At 41.9% G+C, this 17,743-nt stretch overlaps 1 protein-coding gene across 6 annotated transcripts in view; it reads left to right on the top strand.

The window, feature by feature from the left end:
• Window positions 1–6,565: 6,565 nt before the first annotated feature.
• The window catches only part of STX17 (syntaxin 17), a 36,330-nt gene continuing 25,152 nt past the window's right edge, over window positions 6,566–17,743 (top strand). The window contains exons 1-3 of one of the 6 annotated variants that reach the window (XM_074576470.1): window positions 6,566–6,735; window positions 12,227–12,309; window positions 13,619–13,800. In XM_074576470.1, coding sequence (XP_074432571.1) covers window positions 13,678–13,800 — 123 coding nt within the window. In that variant the 5' untranslated portion in view covers window positions 6,566–6,735; window positions 12,227–12,309; window positions 13,619–13,677. Of the gene's footprint in view, window positions 6,736–6,838; window positions 7,247–12,226; window positions 12,310–13,618; window positions 13,801–17,743 lie in introns of those variants that run through there. The other 5 variants (XM_074576473.1, XM_074576471.1, XM_074576475.1 and 2 more) reach the window with 5 other exon arrangements.

The raw sequence follows: 17,743 nt of genomic DNA, 5'->3' as shown, positions 1-17,743 counted from the left end.
AGTGTGATGTGCAGGGAATTAGTAGTAGCATTAGCAGTAATGGGACTTGCACAGCTAATTCTCTGCATAGCTAGCTGAACATGTACCCCAAAGTACTCATCAAGAAAACCAAACTTTCAATTACATCTTAAACTAAAATAGGCTTTAGAGGCTTTCTTTATCTGAGACAAAACTTTAAACTATGTTTATCTCTACAAGACTGAACTTCAGGGCTTCACAGTATTACTGCCATATAGAAGTAAATAGAATAAGATTCAAACATCATTTATAAAAACAAACCTCGCTGTGGAATTAAGTCTCTTTGCATCATGCATATTTGTGTATGCAGCATCTCCACCCTACTCTTGCAGAACTTGAGCACTTCCCAGTTTTAGTGTATACATGACACTGCCTGTGAGATAGTGAAAAGGTCCACCTGATTTGACAATGGGGCCGATACCCTTCAGCTTTGCATCTTTGACATTAGACCATCAATTTTCTTTTTCAAGAAGTACCGATGAGCACTTCTGCAGTAAAACCGTCTAGCAGGGGAGAAAGAAACAAGTTTGAAATGTGAACCTAAGCCATTTGTCTTATGCCAGCGTTCCCTTTCATGGCTTAGATATATCTATGGCCCAGCAGGAGGCAGTGAAGGAGTTAATTGTAAGTGACTACCTTCTCATTTTGCATCTTTCAGAGAAAAGGGTCTGACTTCTGCCAGAAGCAAGTTAAACTTTTCAAGATAATACCAGCAAGCATCACTGTAAAGATCCAGGTCACGAGGGTTTCCCTAGACACAAAGAAGTTGATGGGTCCTGGAAAATGTGTAAGACAGAAAGAAAGAAACAAAGCAGCACAGGACCAAAGAAGGTTCTGATTTGAGAAAGTATATTTTATGACTTACTAAGATAATGTTTCAGTTACATTTAAAATTGTATACTGCTTGTCACATATTAGAAATGCCAGATACTTTCTAGCAATAGATGTTGATTTGTACCTCAGACATTCCTCCTCTTCAATTCTGACCCACCCTGACTTCTCCTAGCAAGAACGGCTTTCTTGTGAGTAAAAGTATTCCTTTGTACAATTGCCTTATTATGTTGCCTTCAGACAATTCAGTGCAACTGTATGGCCAGTTCCTAAGCAAAGTTGCCAACCATTGAGCTGGCCGTTACCACTCAAAGCAAGACTGGTCAAAGTTGGGGAGTAGGCAGTCCACAAGGGGTGGCTGAGCCTGAAACAAAATACAATGTAGAACAGAAATGAGGTCTGCAGCGTAACGAGTAGCATGGAGAGGTTGGGCAGGAATCAACTGTCAGAAGAGCCAGCCTCTTTAGGCAGAGGGCAGCAGCCCTGTGCCAATCCTTGTCAAAGGATTTTGTGCCTGAAAGAGCTTTCCTTACTTTCTAGGGGAGATTGGGTGACCACTTGGAAGAGAGATCCACTGGGGATACTGAGGAAACAAACCACATGTGGTTTGGGAAACCCCCAATGTAAAAATAGTTGAAGGCTGGGAGAACATTAAGGAGGAACTAGCACGTATGCTTGCCCAATTCTTACTCTTCCCTCACCGTGCACTTGTGGCCACTGTTGGAGACAATCCAAAGCTAAATGGCATACGAGGCCTTTAAATCAGTAGTGTGGTTAATAGGTCAGCAGAATCAGAATCACCTTCCTAACTAATGAAGAGAAATTAAAAATGGTTCTAAAACCATTTTAATATAGTCTGATTACGAATGCAAGACCATGGCATTACACCTCTGGTCTGCAATTAAAAGACATTCTGAATCCCTCTTCAGAGGCTGAATGGTTTTACAAAAGGAACATTTACTGGTAAGTATGGTGGATGAAATAGTTAAATGAAAGTTTGTTCAGTTGATTTGCCACCTTCTATGTTTTTTCCCTCTGAACGTAGTTTGTGTTTTCTTGTGTCAGGAAGCATTGGAACCTGGACAAAAAAAGAAATCCTCATCCTGCTAAATTTAATGAAAATTTTTACCATTGACTTGGATGGCACTCAGATTTGATACAGAATTTCTAAAGCCTTGTATAAAAACCAAAAAATGGACCAACTCCCTTTGCCTGGTAAAACCTCATATGCAAACTCTTTTTTTTTTAGTTAGATTAATGTGTAGGGATTTAGTTTAAGGTGATGTCAATGTATCCTATAACAAGAGAAGAATGCGCACAAAAGACAGTCCCACTAAAAGCTTTTTAACCGAGTTAGCTCAACCTTCTTCTGTAGTAAAGTAAAACTGCTTGGGTGACCTTACAAACGAAACCGAGAATCTCTGAAACGCTGTTGCGACAGCGCATAGTGAAAGCTGATCAGTAGTTCTGAGTGTGAACAATCCTCTTCAGCTGCAGTAGGAACGAAAAGACTTCAGGGGAAAAAAAAAAAAAGAGAGTCTTGCCATGTGGAAGTTCCCAGGTAGGGCCGCAATCCCAGCAACCCTTGTTATAATATTTTACCTCCTTTGGTTACGCCAGCAGTGGACAGCTAAGGCTCCCCAGGCAAAGTGCTGCAAGTGCACATTCCCCGAGTGCCGGCGACATGAGCTCCCACCAACCAGCCGTGCCTGTTTCATCCTGCTTTTGTCTGTAAGAAATCCTACTGCCGCCCAGGTGTTGTAGACAGATCATTTCCGTACCTGCCATCCTCTCTGTAAAGGCTTTCCTGCACCACTGCTGCAGGGGTCGATCAGCAGCAGCTACTGTAAACCATTCCTGCACCAAGGTCACAGCGTGAGACTTGTGAATATGCTGGAAAAGACACAAATAACCAGTGCAACCAGTGAGGAAGTGTTTCTCTCCAAAAAAAACAACCCAAACTGCTCTGCCCTAACTGCTTTCTCTCCTACTTTTACACCCTATTCAGTGTTACTGCTACTGTGAATACGTTAATGTATAACAAACCTCTTCTGTTTTATTACCACTCAGAAGACCTACTTTCTGCAATGCTACACGAATGAACCTCAACCAAATCTGAGCTGGTTTTGCAGCAAATTACACTAAAAGAGCATTGGTTCAGAATTCCACGAACCATAAAAAAATGACAGCACTGACAGCACAATTTTTGTCAACAGTAACAGTTTCCCCCCAAACCAACCCGCTGTATTTTGCTTACATCAGGAAGACGGTTTCAGAAAATGCTGCCACGCATTCCACAAAACACCCCTCGGCCAAGAATTACTTAAAGAGTTTGATTTTTTTCAGGGATGTATGTTAGAAGGGGATCTCATTTTGAACAGCCTTGTGCTCCTGAAAGACTGAGAGAGAGCACAATGTTCACTGTAACACAGTAATGGCTGCTTTCCATGACACAATGGAAACTTTATTACCGGTTCTTGCCAGCACAAGTCTTTTGATAGTGAAATCAGTGCATCTGTAATAAGGCAACAGAATTTTTAAATGCTCTACTGGAAAAAGATATATCTTCGGGAATATATTGTAAGTATCTGGGAAGTTCTGTGATTATTGAGCGGCACTCTGAGGTACTGTCCCCAGCATGAGTTAACTGAGAGTCTGTGTGCAATGGAAAGATGCTGAGAAGAGAGCTGAGCAGTAAGGCGAAACAAAGGAACCATATCAAATGAATTGCACATCTGGATCCTAGTCCTAAATCCATCTATCTGAAAACTATGAATGATCTCATGTGGAAAAAGAAACTTCTGCAAGTTCTTCCTTACTCTGATGCACACCAGTTCTCTGCCCTCCTAGAAGTCTTCATGATTTTCTTCTAGATTATGTATTGGTGATACACAACAGTTTCTCTGATAACTGTATAGGAATACACATGGTCACCAGATCTATTAGAGACCACTCAAAATTGATCACAGACACATAATACAAGTCTGAGTCTGTCTGCAATTCAGGAAGTCCAACTCCATCTACACATTAATTTTTTTTTTCTGAGATATCTTTTGCCATCAGAGGTAGTATTTTCCCAGACCTGAAGGTGGAACTCTTGTTCCTTTGATGATCTTTACATGAGTGACATAGCATTTTGCATTGACATTTTTTTCCTTGAGGAAATTTGGACTTCTCTGAAGTCATTGCTGGGTTGTCTGGAAGATCACATTAGCAATGGTAGCAGAACTGGACAGTCAGGCATGAAGGTGGTGGTCACAATGAAATGTGCCAGGAGCTCTTCAGACATTGCCTGTCAGAACTCACAAAATAAGTCTTTCTCTTTGGTAATGTCTCTGGGATCCTATTCCTTCTTTTGCTGCTACATAACAAGGCTTCTTGGTCTTCTTCTGGAGTCACAGTTTAAGGATAGAAAGGACCGAGTACAATCTTGTGGTCATATCACCTCCATATCAGACCACACAGAACATTTGCCAACATATTCCACATGTATGCTTGAGCTACAGTACATCTTTGAAAAAACCCTCTTTTATTTTTCTAACAATTTTGTATTGTTTCAAAACAGATTCACAGAGAATTTCATCCTACAGCCAATTAAGATATGCCATATTTCTAGTCTTTTTTTTTTAGTTTTGCTTCGAATTTTATCATTTTCTAAAAGCCAGAAACTGCTTCTACTTCTCAAACATCTCTAACCCAGACAAGTACTAGCATGCTTATGACAAAGGTACCTCTTCACCTGCATTGGATTGTGCTTTTACAATATCTTACATTGTGCATATTTTCCACACCTTTCATAACTTTCTTCTGGACTCTTTCCAATAGTTAACATTCTTTTGAAGTGTAAATGTCCAAACCGAATGCATTATTTCAATAATGGTTGCATCAGTGCTATAAACAGGGGTAATATCCGTTTCCCATTGTATTTGATGTTCCTCTGGTTTTGCTTCAGAGTATTAGTTTGCAAAAGCTTTGTTCTGGGAGCTCACGTTCAGCTGCTTAGGTACCACAGCGTTCAGGTCCTCTTTAGCGTTCTCTGATGCCGTTTGCTCTCTCTCAGATTCCAAGGGCGGCTTTGAAGCTTTATCTTGAATGTATAGCTTCCAATTTGACTGTCTGCAGAGGAGCATTTTTACAAGTGAGAAGATCTTGCAAAGCAATTCGAAAGAGCTTACCTAAGACACCGGCCCTTAACCTTTATTTACAACAGCAAAGTAGGAATTTGGTATTTTTGTCCAGATCATTTCTAAAAGTACCAGGCCAAGGATAACACCACCCAAAAAGACAAGCCTATGACAAATCTTCACTTACAATTACTTCTCTTGAGAACTGAATCACTTATTATGAACTATGCAGAATTTATATTCCATGTTGTATTATGAGAACAGCATACGGTTCTAGCTCAGATGGAAGCTATTACATCAACATTATTACCTTTATCGAACAAACTTAAATTCAAATGCGTTTAATCAAATCTTTTTCATAAAAGTGTGTTGACTGGCGTTTAATTATTGGCATTTAATGACCATATCCCACGGCAGCACTTCCATGATTCTGCCCCATATCCATGTCAAACTGGCTATGCTAAGCTAGCCTGTGTCATCCTCTTTACCCTTTTAAAAATATGTGTTCAGTGTAAGCTTTTTTTTTAGTACTCTGGCATTCCCCAGTACTATGTTGTCATTCCAGCAGCTATCTATCTCGTGAGCAACACAACTACCGAAGACAATGGACCCTGTGGATTTGTATCCTTTGGTCCCTAAATATCCTTAATTGCAGTAACTGCAATTTCTTCTCCATTTGCCCTATGAAAATCTATCAGTCTGGAACTATGTATATGCAATGTGGATGGCCAATATATTTATACTGATTGTCCGGCTGATTGCTGCCAACAAGAATGTGTAAGAGCTGAATTTTTGCTTGCTGTTCCCCTGCTGAGGAAATAGATTTAGGTTTATTTCCTCACATCAACTTCCACAAAACTTATAAGAGTGTAATGACTTTCTCCAAATTAGACTGGAACCTGCCAAAAGGGCATGGAATGACAGAAAGATGGACAGGTAATGTAAATCTTGTTCAGAACATCAAAATTAACTTAAATTTGTCTTTGATACTTTGGAGATCTTATGTCTGTTCTATTAATGTTCTATTTTAATAATGGCGTAACATAGTTGCTCTATAGATATTGCCAGCTAGCCAGATGATAGTTTTTCATCCCTCTTCAGAGGTGGTAAAAAGACCAGAAGCAGTACCAGGCACCAGCAGGTTACACTTATTTTCAAAATACAGCCCAGAAATATTTGTTAGATACTTGTTTTCTGAATACTGTTAGAAACAGTGAAGGTTAGTGAGGGGAGAGAGGGGCCTCGCTGGCATGGCCTGGTTGGCCTTTGTCCCCTACAGGTAGATGCTCTGTATAGAATGGTTTGGGTGGGAAGGGACCACTAGACCAGGTTGCCCAAAGCCCCATCCAGCCTGGCCTTGAACACTTTCAGCGATGGATCACACCTGGCAATTCGGTATTACCTAAATTACATGTCAAGGTGAGTGAAAATGTTCTTAAAACCATGGCGGGAACCTCTGGCTCTCTTCTAGAAGCAGCAGCTTAGCTTTTCCCTCCCGATGAGCCCTTACTCCCCCCTCCCGACCCGCTCCAGTCAGGGCAGCTTCTCCTCCTCTTCCCTCCTCCTTCCTCCGCCCCGGCCGCTTCCCGCCCCGCACCGAGAGTTACGGAGGGAAACAAACATGACGAAAATGTCCCCGGGGGGGATGCGTCTGTCGGGAGGGGGCTGGGCCGCGTCCCGCCGAGGGGCATCACTGCGCTCCGGCTCCCGCCTAGCGTCCCGGGACGCCGCTGGCCGCCCTCCGCGCCTCGGCCGACACATGGTGAGTGGCCGCCGGGCGAAAGGGAGCGAGGGAGGGAAAGGGGCGGCGGGAGCAGCGGGGCGCGGAGGGAGGGAGGGACGGAGGGGGCGGCAGTTGCCCCGGCGCCGGCCTGGCAGGGCGGGCAGCGGGGGCGGCTGCCGAGCCCCCACCGACGGCCGCCCCCGCTCCTTTCGCTTTCGCTTCCCGCGGCGGGGAGGAGCGCCGGGCCGCGGCCTGCCGGGTGCCCTGGGCAGGGTTGCTGCGGACGTGGCCGGCCGGTAGGAGCCCGCGGCGGAGAGCGGAGCGCCGGGTCCCCGTCCTTCGCCCCCCGGACCCCTCTTGCCCTCCTGTTCCTGCCCCTCAGCGAGGGCCGCCGCCCGCTCGCCTCGGCCTTGCGGGCCGCAGGCCGGGCCCTGCTGCCGCGGGCAGGCCCATGGCCCTGGGCCGCCCCGCTCCCTGAGCCCGGGGGCTGGCTGGCACCGCGGGGGGGTCGTCCTGCTGCTCCCCCTCCCTCCCCCCCGGCCCCCCTCGGGTGAGGGCAGTTTCCTTCCCCACCGGCGGGTCGGTGGTTGGGGGTGGCCCAGGCGGGCGGGTGTCCCCGGGAGCGGCGGGGTCCGGAGGTCCCTGGCCGGGGCGGGGAGGGTGTCGGTGGGGTGGGGGGGAGCTGAACGGAAGCAGAGCTTGGATTCGGAGGGAAAAAAGGGGAGGGGGGGAAGAGTAAAAGCACAGTGCGACTGAAGGTTTGGTTCCGCGTTCCTCAAGCTTTGAAAAACATAATTCAGGAAAAGGAAGTCGTGTAGCCCACTTGTAGCCTCGATACAGGATGTAGAAACCTTTCTTTATTCTTTCTTTATGCTTCTGCGCTATACGTACACCCCTCGCCTGTAGGGGCGAGCCACAGGAGGGGTCGCCCCCCCCCCCAACCCCTGGCTTTGCTGGGGTGAGACCAGGGGCATGGTTCAGTAACCCAGAAAAATCCGTATTTAGGGCTCTGATTGCAGGCCGAACTGTGCTGCGGCCACGTATTATTGCAGGTGTCGGGCCACTAAAAAGTTGCTCCACCGGTCCAGCTTTGTTCAAAAAATGTTGACGTGTGAGTCATGAGGTATTTTCTGCCCTTCTGCAGCTGGCTTAAACGTGTAAAACCAGTACAAAATGCCTGTCACCTGCTCTGGTTTCTCAAAACGCAGTCACGTGCCCTTGGCCTTGTCTGGATCAGGTTTGTCTTGCCAGGGGATCCACAAGTGCATGGATCTGCTAGGAACCACAGCCTGTTACGTACAGCTCCTCATTCTGCTTGTTCCGTGGGAGATTCCCGCACACGTAGCTCTTCATCCCACTAAGTAGTTTCGTGTCACTTTGTGGACACACCGGGGCTGGTAACAAGGCCTTATTTCAGCCTAACAAAGCTATTTTCCATTGGTTCCTGCTGCAGCCAAAGGAGAAAGATGTAATTCAGACCCAAAGTCCAGTTTGGCTGTAGCCTGCCACAGGAGCGTGTTCCTCACTAACTACAGACCTCAGCCCAGCGAGCATTAGTCAATATTCTTTGTCACTGTAATTTTGGGGCTAGTACTATTCTTAAGAAGTGTTTCAGGTCACCTTAGTGAGAAAGCTGTTGTAAGTCTCTGTATTCTAGCATCTGTATTCTAATTTATTTTATTTATGTTGAGAAAAGGAAAAAGCTTTTTTGTGCTTACAGCCCTTAAAAACAAGGCATCTATGCTGGAAGTACTTTCTCTAGTGGCAGTGGTTTTCTAAAGTGGTGTAAGTGAATTAAAATCAAATAGAAGTGTTACGTTGCGTTTCCCTGGGCAAGCAGAACTCTTCAGGTTTGTCCAGCATTTTTCTTACCATAGTTGAATGGAGAACATTAGGTAGTTTAACAGAAGTTCATGAGCATTACATTTGAGGTGTATGAACAGCATTTACTGAAATTTATAATACAAGTTACAAGTATGTTACCATACATAGGAAGAATTTTACTTCTGATTGACCGCAACTGTATGACTATGTGCTTTCTATGCACTGCCACAAAATAAGTGGAAATTTTGTGTTAGTGTCAGAATAACATTCACACTTTCAACGTTTGGAATTGGATGCCTTACGATTCTTCTACCCCTTACAAGCATTTGATTTAAACAGTGAAATAAGATAGCATATGCTGGTTGGACCTTTAAAAGCTGAAAGAGAAATTGATCTGTTTTTGAAAACTTTTGTTTGCTTTACATACCCATTTATTTGGTAAAGCAAAGATCAAACCAGTGGAACTCCTCAGGTTCTTTTGCTCTGTTGTTTACAAACAAGAGCATGTGACTAATCCTTCATGGAAGATACACTTAAATAGTTTCAAGGACATGGGGTGAACAAACTGGATAAGGAATTTTTCCCTGTCTTGGGTGGTAAGAATCATAGATGATTTTCATATTAAGTGCAGATATCAAGGTAATGGTCTACTTTTATGCTAATTTTACTTCAACATTACAGTTCCAGTTTGGGGCCAGTCTCCAGAAAATGTAAATATTAAGAAGGGAGATATATATAATTTTTGTCACCATTTAATACTTTGATAATGCTGCTACAGTACGCTTTGGATATATCTACTTTTTTATTAACACAGTTGACTGAAAATTATTCTGCATCTGGGCCTTGATCACTTCTGGATAAGTGTTATTTCTGTCACTGAAGTATAATTGAATTTTGGTGCCTGAATTTTGAATGTTAAATTGAAAGTATTTTACTTAGAAGATAACCCCTTACAGGCTTGTAGCATCAGCATTTGAAAAGACGAGGTTCTGTGATTTCTTTGTTTATCAAAATATCTTGCACAGTGAATATAATAAAGGACAGTTAATTACAAATGGTTTTATCTAACTTTTTTAATTACTGATTTAATGATATGGTATTCTCATGGGCTTTTTTGCTCAAACTTCAATTTATTTTAGAGAATCAGAGCCGAGCGTTCCAGTCTCAGAGAAGTCAAGATTTTGTTGTGCTTGGAACATGGTAAATGCCTGTAGGACGGATGCCCAAGCCCCTGTTCAAGTGGCAGTCCTCTACAGGAACGGTCAGAAAGGGAAGGTGATCTGTCACGCAGCCACGTGGTGTCTGAGTGGCACCCTCTGAGAGAGGGCTCAGAACTCCTGCAGGTTCATGTGCATGCTGACCAGATCCAAGGACAGAGGCAAAATCATCTTCTTAAAAAGCTGAAGTTGAGAGCAGTGTTTTTAACTTGCCTGGGGAGAGTGGCTGATGGACTGGACAGGGAGGGCTGCTACTTAGAGGGGTCTTGACGGGATGGAGAAATGGGCTGACAGGAACCTCATACATTCCAGCAAAGGCAACAAGGAAGCCCTGCATTTGGGATGGAGCAGCCTGATGAGTAGAACAGGCTGTGGGAAGGCTTGATGGAGAGCAGCCTTGCAGAAAAGGACCTGTGTGTTGTGGTGGATCACGTGCTGAATAGGCGTCTGAGCATGCTGTTGCAGCAAAGGACAACCGTGCGTTGTGGGCTGTATTAGTAAGTGTGGCTGAGGGACAGCAGGCCGAGGGGCTGACTGTTTCCCTCTGTTTGGCACCTATGAGACTAGCAAGGTGGTTAGGGGCTGGAGCACATGATACTCCAGCAGAAACAGAGAGGTGGATTTGTTCAGCCTTAAGAGAAGATGAAGGAAGGAAGGGGGAGATCTCGCTGTTGTGGGTGGGAAGGTATAGAGCGAGGCTCCTCTTGGAGGTACGTGACAATGAGATCAGAAGCAGTAGACACAAGCTTGTTTAGCTACAAGGAAGTTCGTGTTGGTTTTGGTTTTGTTTGTTTGTGGTCAAACACTGAAGGAGGAGTCTAGTGAGTGGGTGGAGCATCTGTCTGTGGAGGTGTTAGAACTTGACTGGACAAGGGCCTGTGCAACCACATCTAATACAGCTTGTGCTGGATGGCCTATGAAAATCCCTCCCAACCTAAACTGCCCTGTTATTCTGTGATTACTCCAAAAAAAGGCATTATAGCTTTGGAAATTAATTGTTAAAGTTATGCTTGGGAAAACACAAACCCAATAAAGTATGCAAGAAACTTTAGATTTTCTTGAAACTGCATCTGGAACAAACATATAGTCATCGCAAAAACTTGTAATGATAACTTTATTTACCATATTATATGAACATTAAAAAAAGTAAGACCTTGCATATTTTCTTATTGGCAATTTATGGTTTAGAACTTTTGTTACAAAAGCTGCTATACTGTTCGAGGGAACTTAAGCAGGAGATCTGATGAGAATGTAAGGAGTTTTTATATTTCTTTTCTTAGTTTCTCACACTGTGCAGTGAGTTTTAGGCAGCAGTGTCTTAAAGAGATGTGTAGACACTGTTGTGAAAGCTAGTCTACTGTCTGGGAATTTTTAAGGAGAAGAAAATGACTATCCAGAGCCTTGTATGCAGCCAAATCTTTGAATTTAAAACTGTTGCTTATTCAGATCACCTACTCAAGGCCTGTGGTTCTATTAACTCTGCATTCACAGTGGTGCAGTTTATAAGTCATCTAAGCTGTCAGTATTGACTCTTATCAATTCCTAGATGTCATGGAAGGTTAAAGACAAAATTATGATGGGTTTGGCTTAGTGTCTGCTGTATTTGTTCTATGACAGAATGGGCTGTGGGTTTCCGTGAGTTCTCGTTATGTGATAGATTTCAAGAATTTGTGTCATGGCTTCTTCAGGATGATTCAGTATTAAAGAAAAGTATGACATGACTACTAAATATCTTTAAGGAACGAATTTTTAATTAATTCTAGCTCATAAACTTGCGGATTAGTGTATAAGCTGTCAAGAAATTAAATGTGTTTTTGAAGAGGAAGTACTGCAGTTTGGAGTATGATGCTTTTCATCTTTTGCTCATTGCAAAAAAAATATTAAAATCTGTTCTAGCCTCAAAATGGAGTTCAACTGTGGGATACGAATGGCTCTTTCAAAAGTGTTAGGGACTGGAGTGACCAAGTTATAATAGAAGAACCAGTGTATTTTTTATCATCTTGCATTTAAACTACTGTTTTTAGAATGGTAGAAAGAGTAAATCAACACAAAAGGATTAAGTTCTTTTTACATCCTGAAAAATGCGAGGCCACCCACTACATGTTTATTTGAAGATTTGGACAACGAATTATTAATATGAAATGCCTTGGGTTAGAAGGGGATTTGTAAGACTGCTTGATAAGTAGGTCTCTATAATTTGAAGTGGGGATGATTTAGCAATGACTGCAAAGTCAGTTAGTGAAATAATTTCCTTCTGAGGTTCTGAAAAAGGAAGATGCGTATCGATGAAACCTTAAAGATTGACTTTCCCTAATGTGGCCTACTCTCAGTAAATACTCAGTTTTCCGCAGTTTTCAGTTTTTTTGTTGGGTGGGACAGATAAAGAAGGAGAGTCTTCTGTTAGCATTCTGCTCTTCAGAAAAACACAACATTGTTTTATTTGCAGCTGTGTTGTAAAAGGTGGGTAATCTGGGACTGTTTTCCTCTAGAAACTCAGCTTCCCTTTGCCAGACGCACTTTTGGCTTTCTCACTGGCCTGATGGAAGATGCGTACCACTTGCCTCCTTTGAAGGTGAGGGAGATTTGTGCATATTTTCCCTGCAGCCTACAAGTGAGGGCTGTGAGGGAACTTTGTGTGGTTCAGTCGAAGACCCAGTGCCATCAACTGGTGTCTGCCGTCACGTTCTCTCTGCCTGCAGGGATCACAGGTCTCAGAAAACCCTCAACACTCTCCCTCCACGCTTTCACACTGTAGTTAGATGTGAGAAAAATAATGTCTAATTTCACTGTTAACGATATGCTTGGCTGGGTGAAAAACAGGAAAATTTTTTAACCTGTTACATTCTGCTGTGCCTCATCTGTACCAGGAGGATTATGCTGGTTTAATTATTTTGAATTTGGTTACTGGAAGAGGAAAATCAGGGAAAGCCTTCTGGTGCAGTTGGTGTTGTAGTGCAGGTTCTTTCATGTAACCAGGTCAGAATGTGTCTTTTTACTGACACTTGCAACAAAACTTTCTCATATGTGTCTGCAATTCAACTTCAGCTTCTTGGTGTTGTTAAAAAAGGAGTACACAGAAATAAGATCTAATTTAAATAACCTCTGTTTATACAGTATTAAAACTACAAAATTATCTAACCGTAATTTTTTCTTGCCCCTTGTGTGCATTCAGCATAATGGAGGTCCTTTACATTACTCATATGCTCTGTAGATAAATGCTATTCTATACAGTTTTACATATCTTTAATTTAGAGTAGGGAACTTCAAAGTTAGGTTTTATGCATGTGCAGGGAACAGAATTCAGGCTGCTTATGTATCTGCTGGTCCTGCAAATATTTCAGTAACTTTTTTAAACTCCTTGTTAGGTGATGCCTTTGTCATTTTCAGTAGGGGACAAATGCAATTTGGAGCGCAAATCTTCATTCAGGAGCTCTTAATCTTTCTAGGAAATGGACTTACTAATTTTTTTTTTTTGGTGTTTTTTCAGGACATGTTTTACAATTTTTAAGATGATTCAGAATGTAAATTGGCAAAACTTGAACTCTGATCAAGGAAAGCATCTAATTGGAAGTTTTTTTGAAAGGCTTCCATCTATCATTATGCTGCAAAGCATGTTTGCATCTGTCTTAATTATTTAGCTATTTTTTTTATTAGTGGTAAGTTTTATCTATGAAAAATGATTCCCAGGGCCTGCAAATAAATGGAAATAATACATTTAAATGCAAAGAGAGTATCCAGATTTTAAGTAGTTAATACTGCTCCAATGTGGTTTCGGAATAGATGTGATTATTGGAAAGACTGATTTACCTTATTTTGCTTTCTTTTAAAAAGTGATTCTAACTTACTGCATTTTTACAAGCCTGTAATTCTTTGGTTTTCAGGGGTTTCGACTTTGGTGAAGGTACACTGGGCAAGTATTGACTTGAAAGCTGCTTTTAGGATGTCTGAAGATGATGAAAAAGTCAAGCTCCGTCGAATTGAACCTGCCATTCAGAAATTCGTTAAAGTGGCAATTCCAACAGATTTGGAGAGGTTAAGAAAACACCAAATAAATATTGAGAAGGTTAGTGTTCACTTTTTACTAACACAGTTTTTTTGCAGTATAGAAGCAGTCACGCTGGAAGATTATGTAGAGATTTCAATGGAAAGTTGATTCTTAAATGTTTTAATTAAAATTTGGCTACAAATGAAACTTCTGTATTGTCTGGTCATTCAGTGTGTACAAAGGCCTTTACTAATGGGAACTAGTCAATCAGCACTATTGTTTTGTGTTAAAAAGTTGTTGTAAGGAAAGTAGCCTAATAGTCTTACTTCATTTTTAAGTCACAGTGGTTTGCTGCCAACTATTCTGAATAACTTACTGTTTATACCTATCTTTTTCTATATATATTTTTAAAATGAGGTGAGAGAAATAGAGAGATTGAATTATTTAAGTAAATAGAAAAAGAATTGCATCAAAATTGCAGCATGTTTATGTACTACTTGTTGATGTTAGCTCACACTTGACAGTGAAACTGAATATGTTTCCAGGAAGTATTAGAGTAAAGTTAAATTCTGCCCTGCACTCTGTCAGTGCCTGTACTGGTAAAATAAACATGCCCAGCACAGTTGTCTGGCATGAAATGGTCTATGTCCGTATTATTAAACCCTCATATTCTGCAAAACAGGATGGCTGCATCCACGCTGCTAGTTGGGAGTAGCCTCTGTTCTGTGGTTATAACTCCTTAACCGTTCTCAGGAATTCTTTCTGCAAGAGCACTGTTTGGCATGGTCAAAACCATACCAGGGACAGTTCTAAAAATTTAACAGTACAGATGACCAGATTTCAGACTTGAAACATTCTCAGTCTCTGGTTATTATTGTAGCTATAGCTTGTGGAAATGGAAAAATTGGTTTGTTGAGGAAGATGGTAAGGGATTTACTAAAACAGGTGACACCATTAAAAAAAGGAAGAGAGTAAATGACTCGGAAATGTGCTTATAGTCATAGTACCAACACTGCGATGGAATTTATAAAATGACTGCTGAAAGACCTACAGAAAAATTAGTGACGGGGGGTGTCTGTAGTTCTGTGAAATTCTGTACACGTTTCTGAAAAATCATACATCGTGTTAATTTCACGAGGCTTGTTCACAATATATAAAATCAAGTGTATATGTAAATCTGGGTGGTTTAGGACAACTGTCTATATTCTTCTAACACCTTGGGAAGGAATGAATAAATGGAAAGAAAAGATGTGAATGTGATTTTGGTTTCCTGAAAGGTATGGTCTGAAGGGTGTGTATAATGTTATTCTTGAAACTGTTTTGTATTTTGTTGCTGTTACTTGTTCACAACTTTACTATAACTTTACTGTAACTTTACCAAGTGAGCAACCTTTTGGATGAAATTTTCCAGGTGAAATTGCCAGGTTTGTGCCTTGAGTGGTTTGGTGATGGGGGAGGAGGGAAAGTAAATCCATGTATTCGTTTCTGAGAGCATAGTCAGGAAATAATGTGTCGTTCAAGTGATAGTAATTTATTTTAGTAGGAAATGTTTCGTTTAAGTGATAGTGATTGATAGCTGAGTGATAATAATTTCTTTTCAAAGCAATGACGTCTGTTAGAACAGTAACTTGAGATTTTTTGTGCAGTGGTCTTTGTTCAGACATTTTATTGTGCTTCTAAAAATCTGCCTTACTTCAGCCAAGAGGTATGATTCTGAAAAAGAAGTGGTTTGCAGGAACTCAGTAGATACTGGTTAAACTCCACCAGCTGAAGGTTGCTAAAGATTTACCCAACGCTGGTCACACTCCTGTGGTTAGAAATTACCAGAGCTCATTCTTGGAGTTGCTGATTTGATTGGTCCTGAATCTGAGAATGAGAACAGGGAGATGATTTTTCTTGTGTTCCCACAGTCTCACCTTCTTACTTTTCTTTACTTGTGTGTAAGAGGAAACTCTTCCTGGCTCATGTAAATAACGGATAAAGAATTGAGGGGGGGGAGCTTGTGAAGAAGTACCTCAGGTGGAAGGTGAAAGGGCAGAAATGGTGGCTGACCATGGGATGAGAGAAAAACTGGGATAGAGCAAGGCCTGGGGCTGCCGAACTAATGATGGGGGATAACGGTTTGACTCTTTCCTGTTAAGGGTGTAGTAAGGACACAATAAGGATATGAACCACAATATTCACAAACTGAAAAGTGTATTAGTATAATATTTGCCTGAAGCAATAACTTCTGAATGTGATGAGCTATTTTTTCAGTCACAGCATGTTGTTTACTCTTTGTTATTCCATATTTGTATAATTCATTACATTACCTAGATGCCAGCTGATTCAGCATTTTTTTTTTTGCCTTGGAATTGGTCAGTTTGCAGCAGCCCCATACTGTAGTGGCCAGGAGCAGCTTTGTCTTCTCCGGCTTCTCCCATAATGAATGGTTAATTCAGTTACTTTTCATTGTAGCCAGAGTACAGAAGAGTCAGTATTAGCTTGCTCTTGGGTGAGATGATGGTGGAGCAAGGAGCCTCGACTGTTAATTGCCCTGGAGAAGTGTACAGCCTCCAGGGATCAGTGCTTACATCTCTCGGTGTGCATGGGCTGTACCTAGCAGTGGTCGTAGAGCTAGCTGAGGGCAACTAGTGAAGAATAACATGGAATAGGACAGGATTCAGAGGTGTCTAGAGAGCATTGTAATAATAGCTTTTCCATGCAAGCTGTTTCATTCCAACAGAGACAGTCTTGGTAGCTAGGTAATTCCCTTCTTTCTCTAACCAGAAGTTGCACAACTGCACATGGAAGCAACAGGCATTTGTCATAATCCACCAAGAGGGATTTCTTGGTTGCAGAGAGGTAGTTTTTGGTCCACAGTTGTCTTACGTTAAAATTATGTTAAAAAATACGTCTTCAGGGCAGCACTCCAGTTAACACGAACAGCATCAATGAGTGTGGAGCAGTGAGGTGTACTATCCTTCAGAGTCTTGAGGAAGGCATCCAGGAATGAAGGGATGCAGTTAATAAATACCTGCAAAAGGGTGGCATAAAAGCTACAGCCTTGCCTGAGAGGAGCAAACGGGTGGTCACTGGAAAAAGGTTGTCTGCCTATGGGAAAGGGGAGCCGACCTGCCAGTACAGAATGGGAAGTGGTTAGCAGGGCGCATTAGTGTAACACAAATGGTTTTGTTGCACTTTGAAGGTAAAGATATGCTTTAGATGTGTGTAAGGTAGTCATTAGAGAGAGAGGATGGAGGAGATGGGCATAACTGTTAAGCTGCTTGATTTTTTTTATTATTTTTTTTTAAGAGTATTACTTTGTACAGCTACATAGATTCTTTGCTAAGTCTTGTCCATGCATGTAGAACCCCCGTCATTTAGGATATATAAAAACCCTATCAAGAAGCTTCAAAAGGCATTGGGTGCTGCAATGAGAAACAGAAACATGATCCATTATTACTTACTGTGTAGTACTTACCAGTGTGAGAGATGATCTTGGGAATTGCTGCATTTTGCAGAACCTGGTCAGTGAGGAGAGGCAGTTACTGTTTGACCTAGCTGAAAATCTTACGCGTATTTAGACAAAGAATAATTATGCTGTATCTAGCCGGATAGTGTTACCATGGTGTCAGGGAAGGGATGAAATAATGTTCCACTTAATTCAGTTATATGTTGGTCAACTGAAGTCTTCATTGGCCAGCAGCTCATTTGCATCGACCATTCCTGTTTTGCAAACAGAAGGGGAGACCATTGCAAGAATAGTTTTCTACGTCTAGAAGAAAATGCATAAAATATTAGCACTCGGGATAAAATGAATCTTCGGGTTAGTTCTGATCTAACATTCTGTTCAAAGCATTGTCAGAGAATCTCATGCTTAGCCAGAGTTTAATTATAGGCAATACAGACTGCAGTGTTTCTGTAATGGCATTCAGTGACCACGTTGAAATACCGAGATGCTTTATTGAGTAGTTGGTTTTTATATTTTGAATGCAAAAATCTGATGCAATCTAAAAGTACCTAGTTTGGACATTTCGTG

This window comes from Larus michahellis, chromosome 2, assembly GCF_964199755.1.
Source record: "Larus michahellis chromosome 2, bLarMic1.1, whole genome shotgun sequence".
Taxonomy (NCBI): domain Eukaryota; kingdom Metazoa; phylum Chordata; class Aves; order Charadriiformes; family Laridae; genus Larus; species Larus michahellis.
This window is presented reverse-complemented; position numbering and strand designations above follow the sequence as displayed.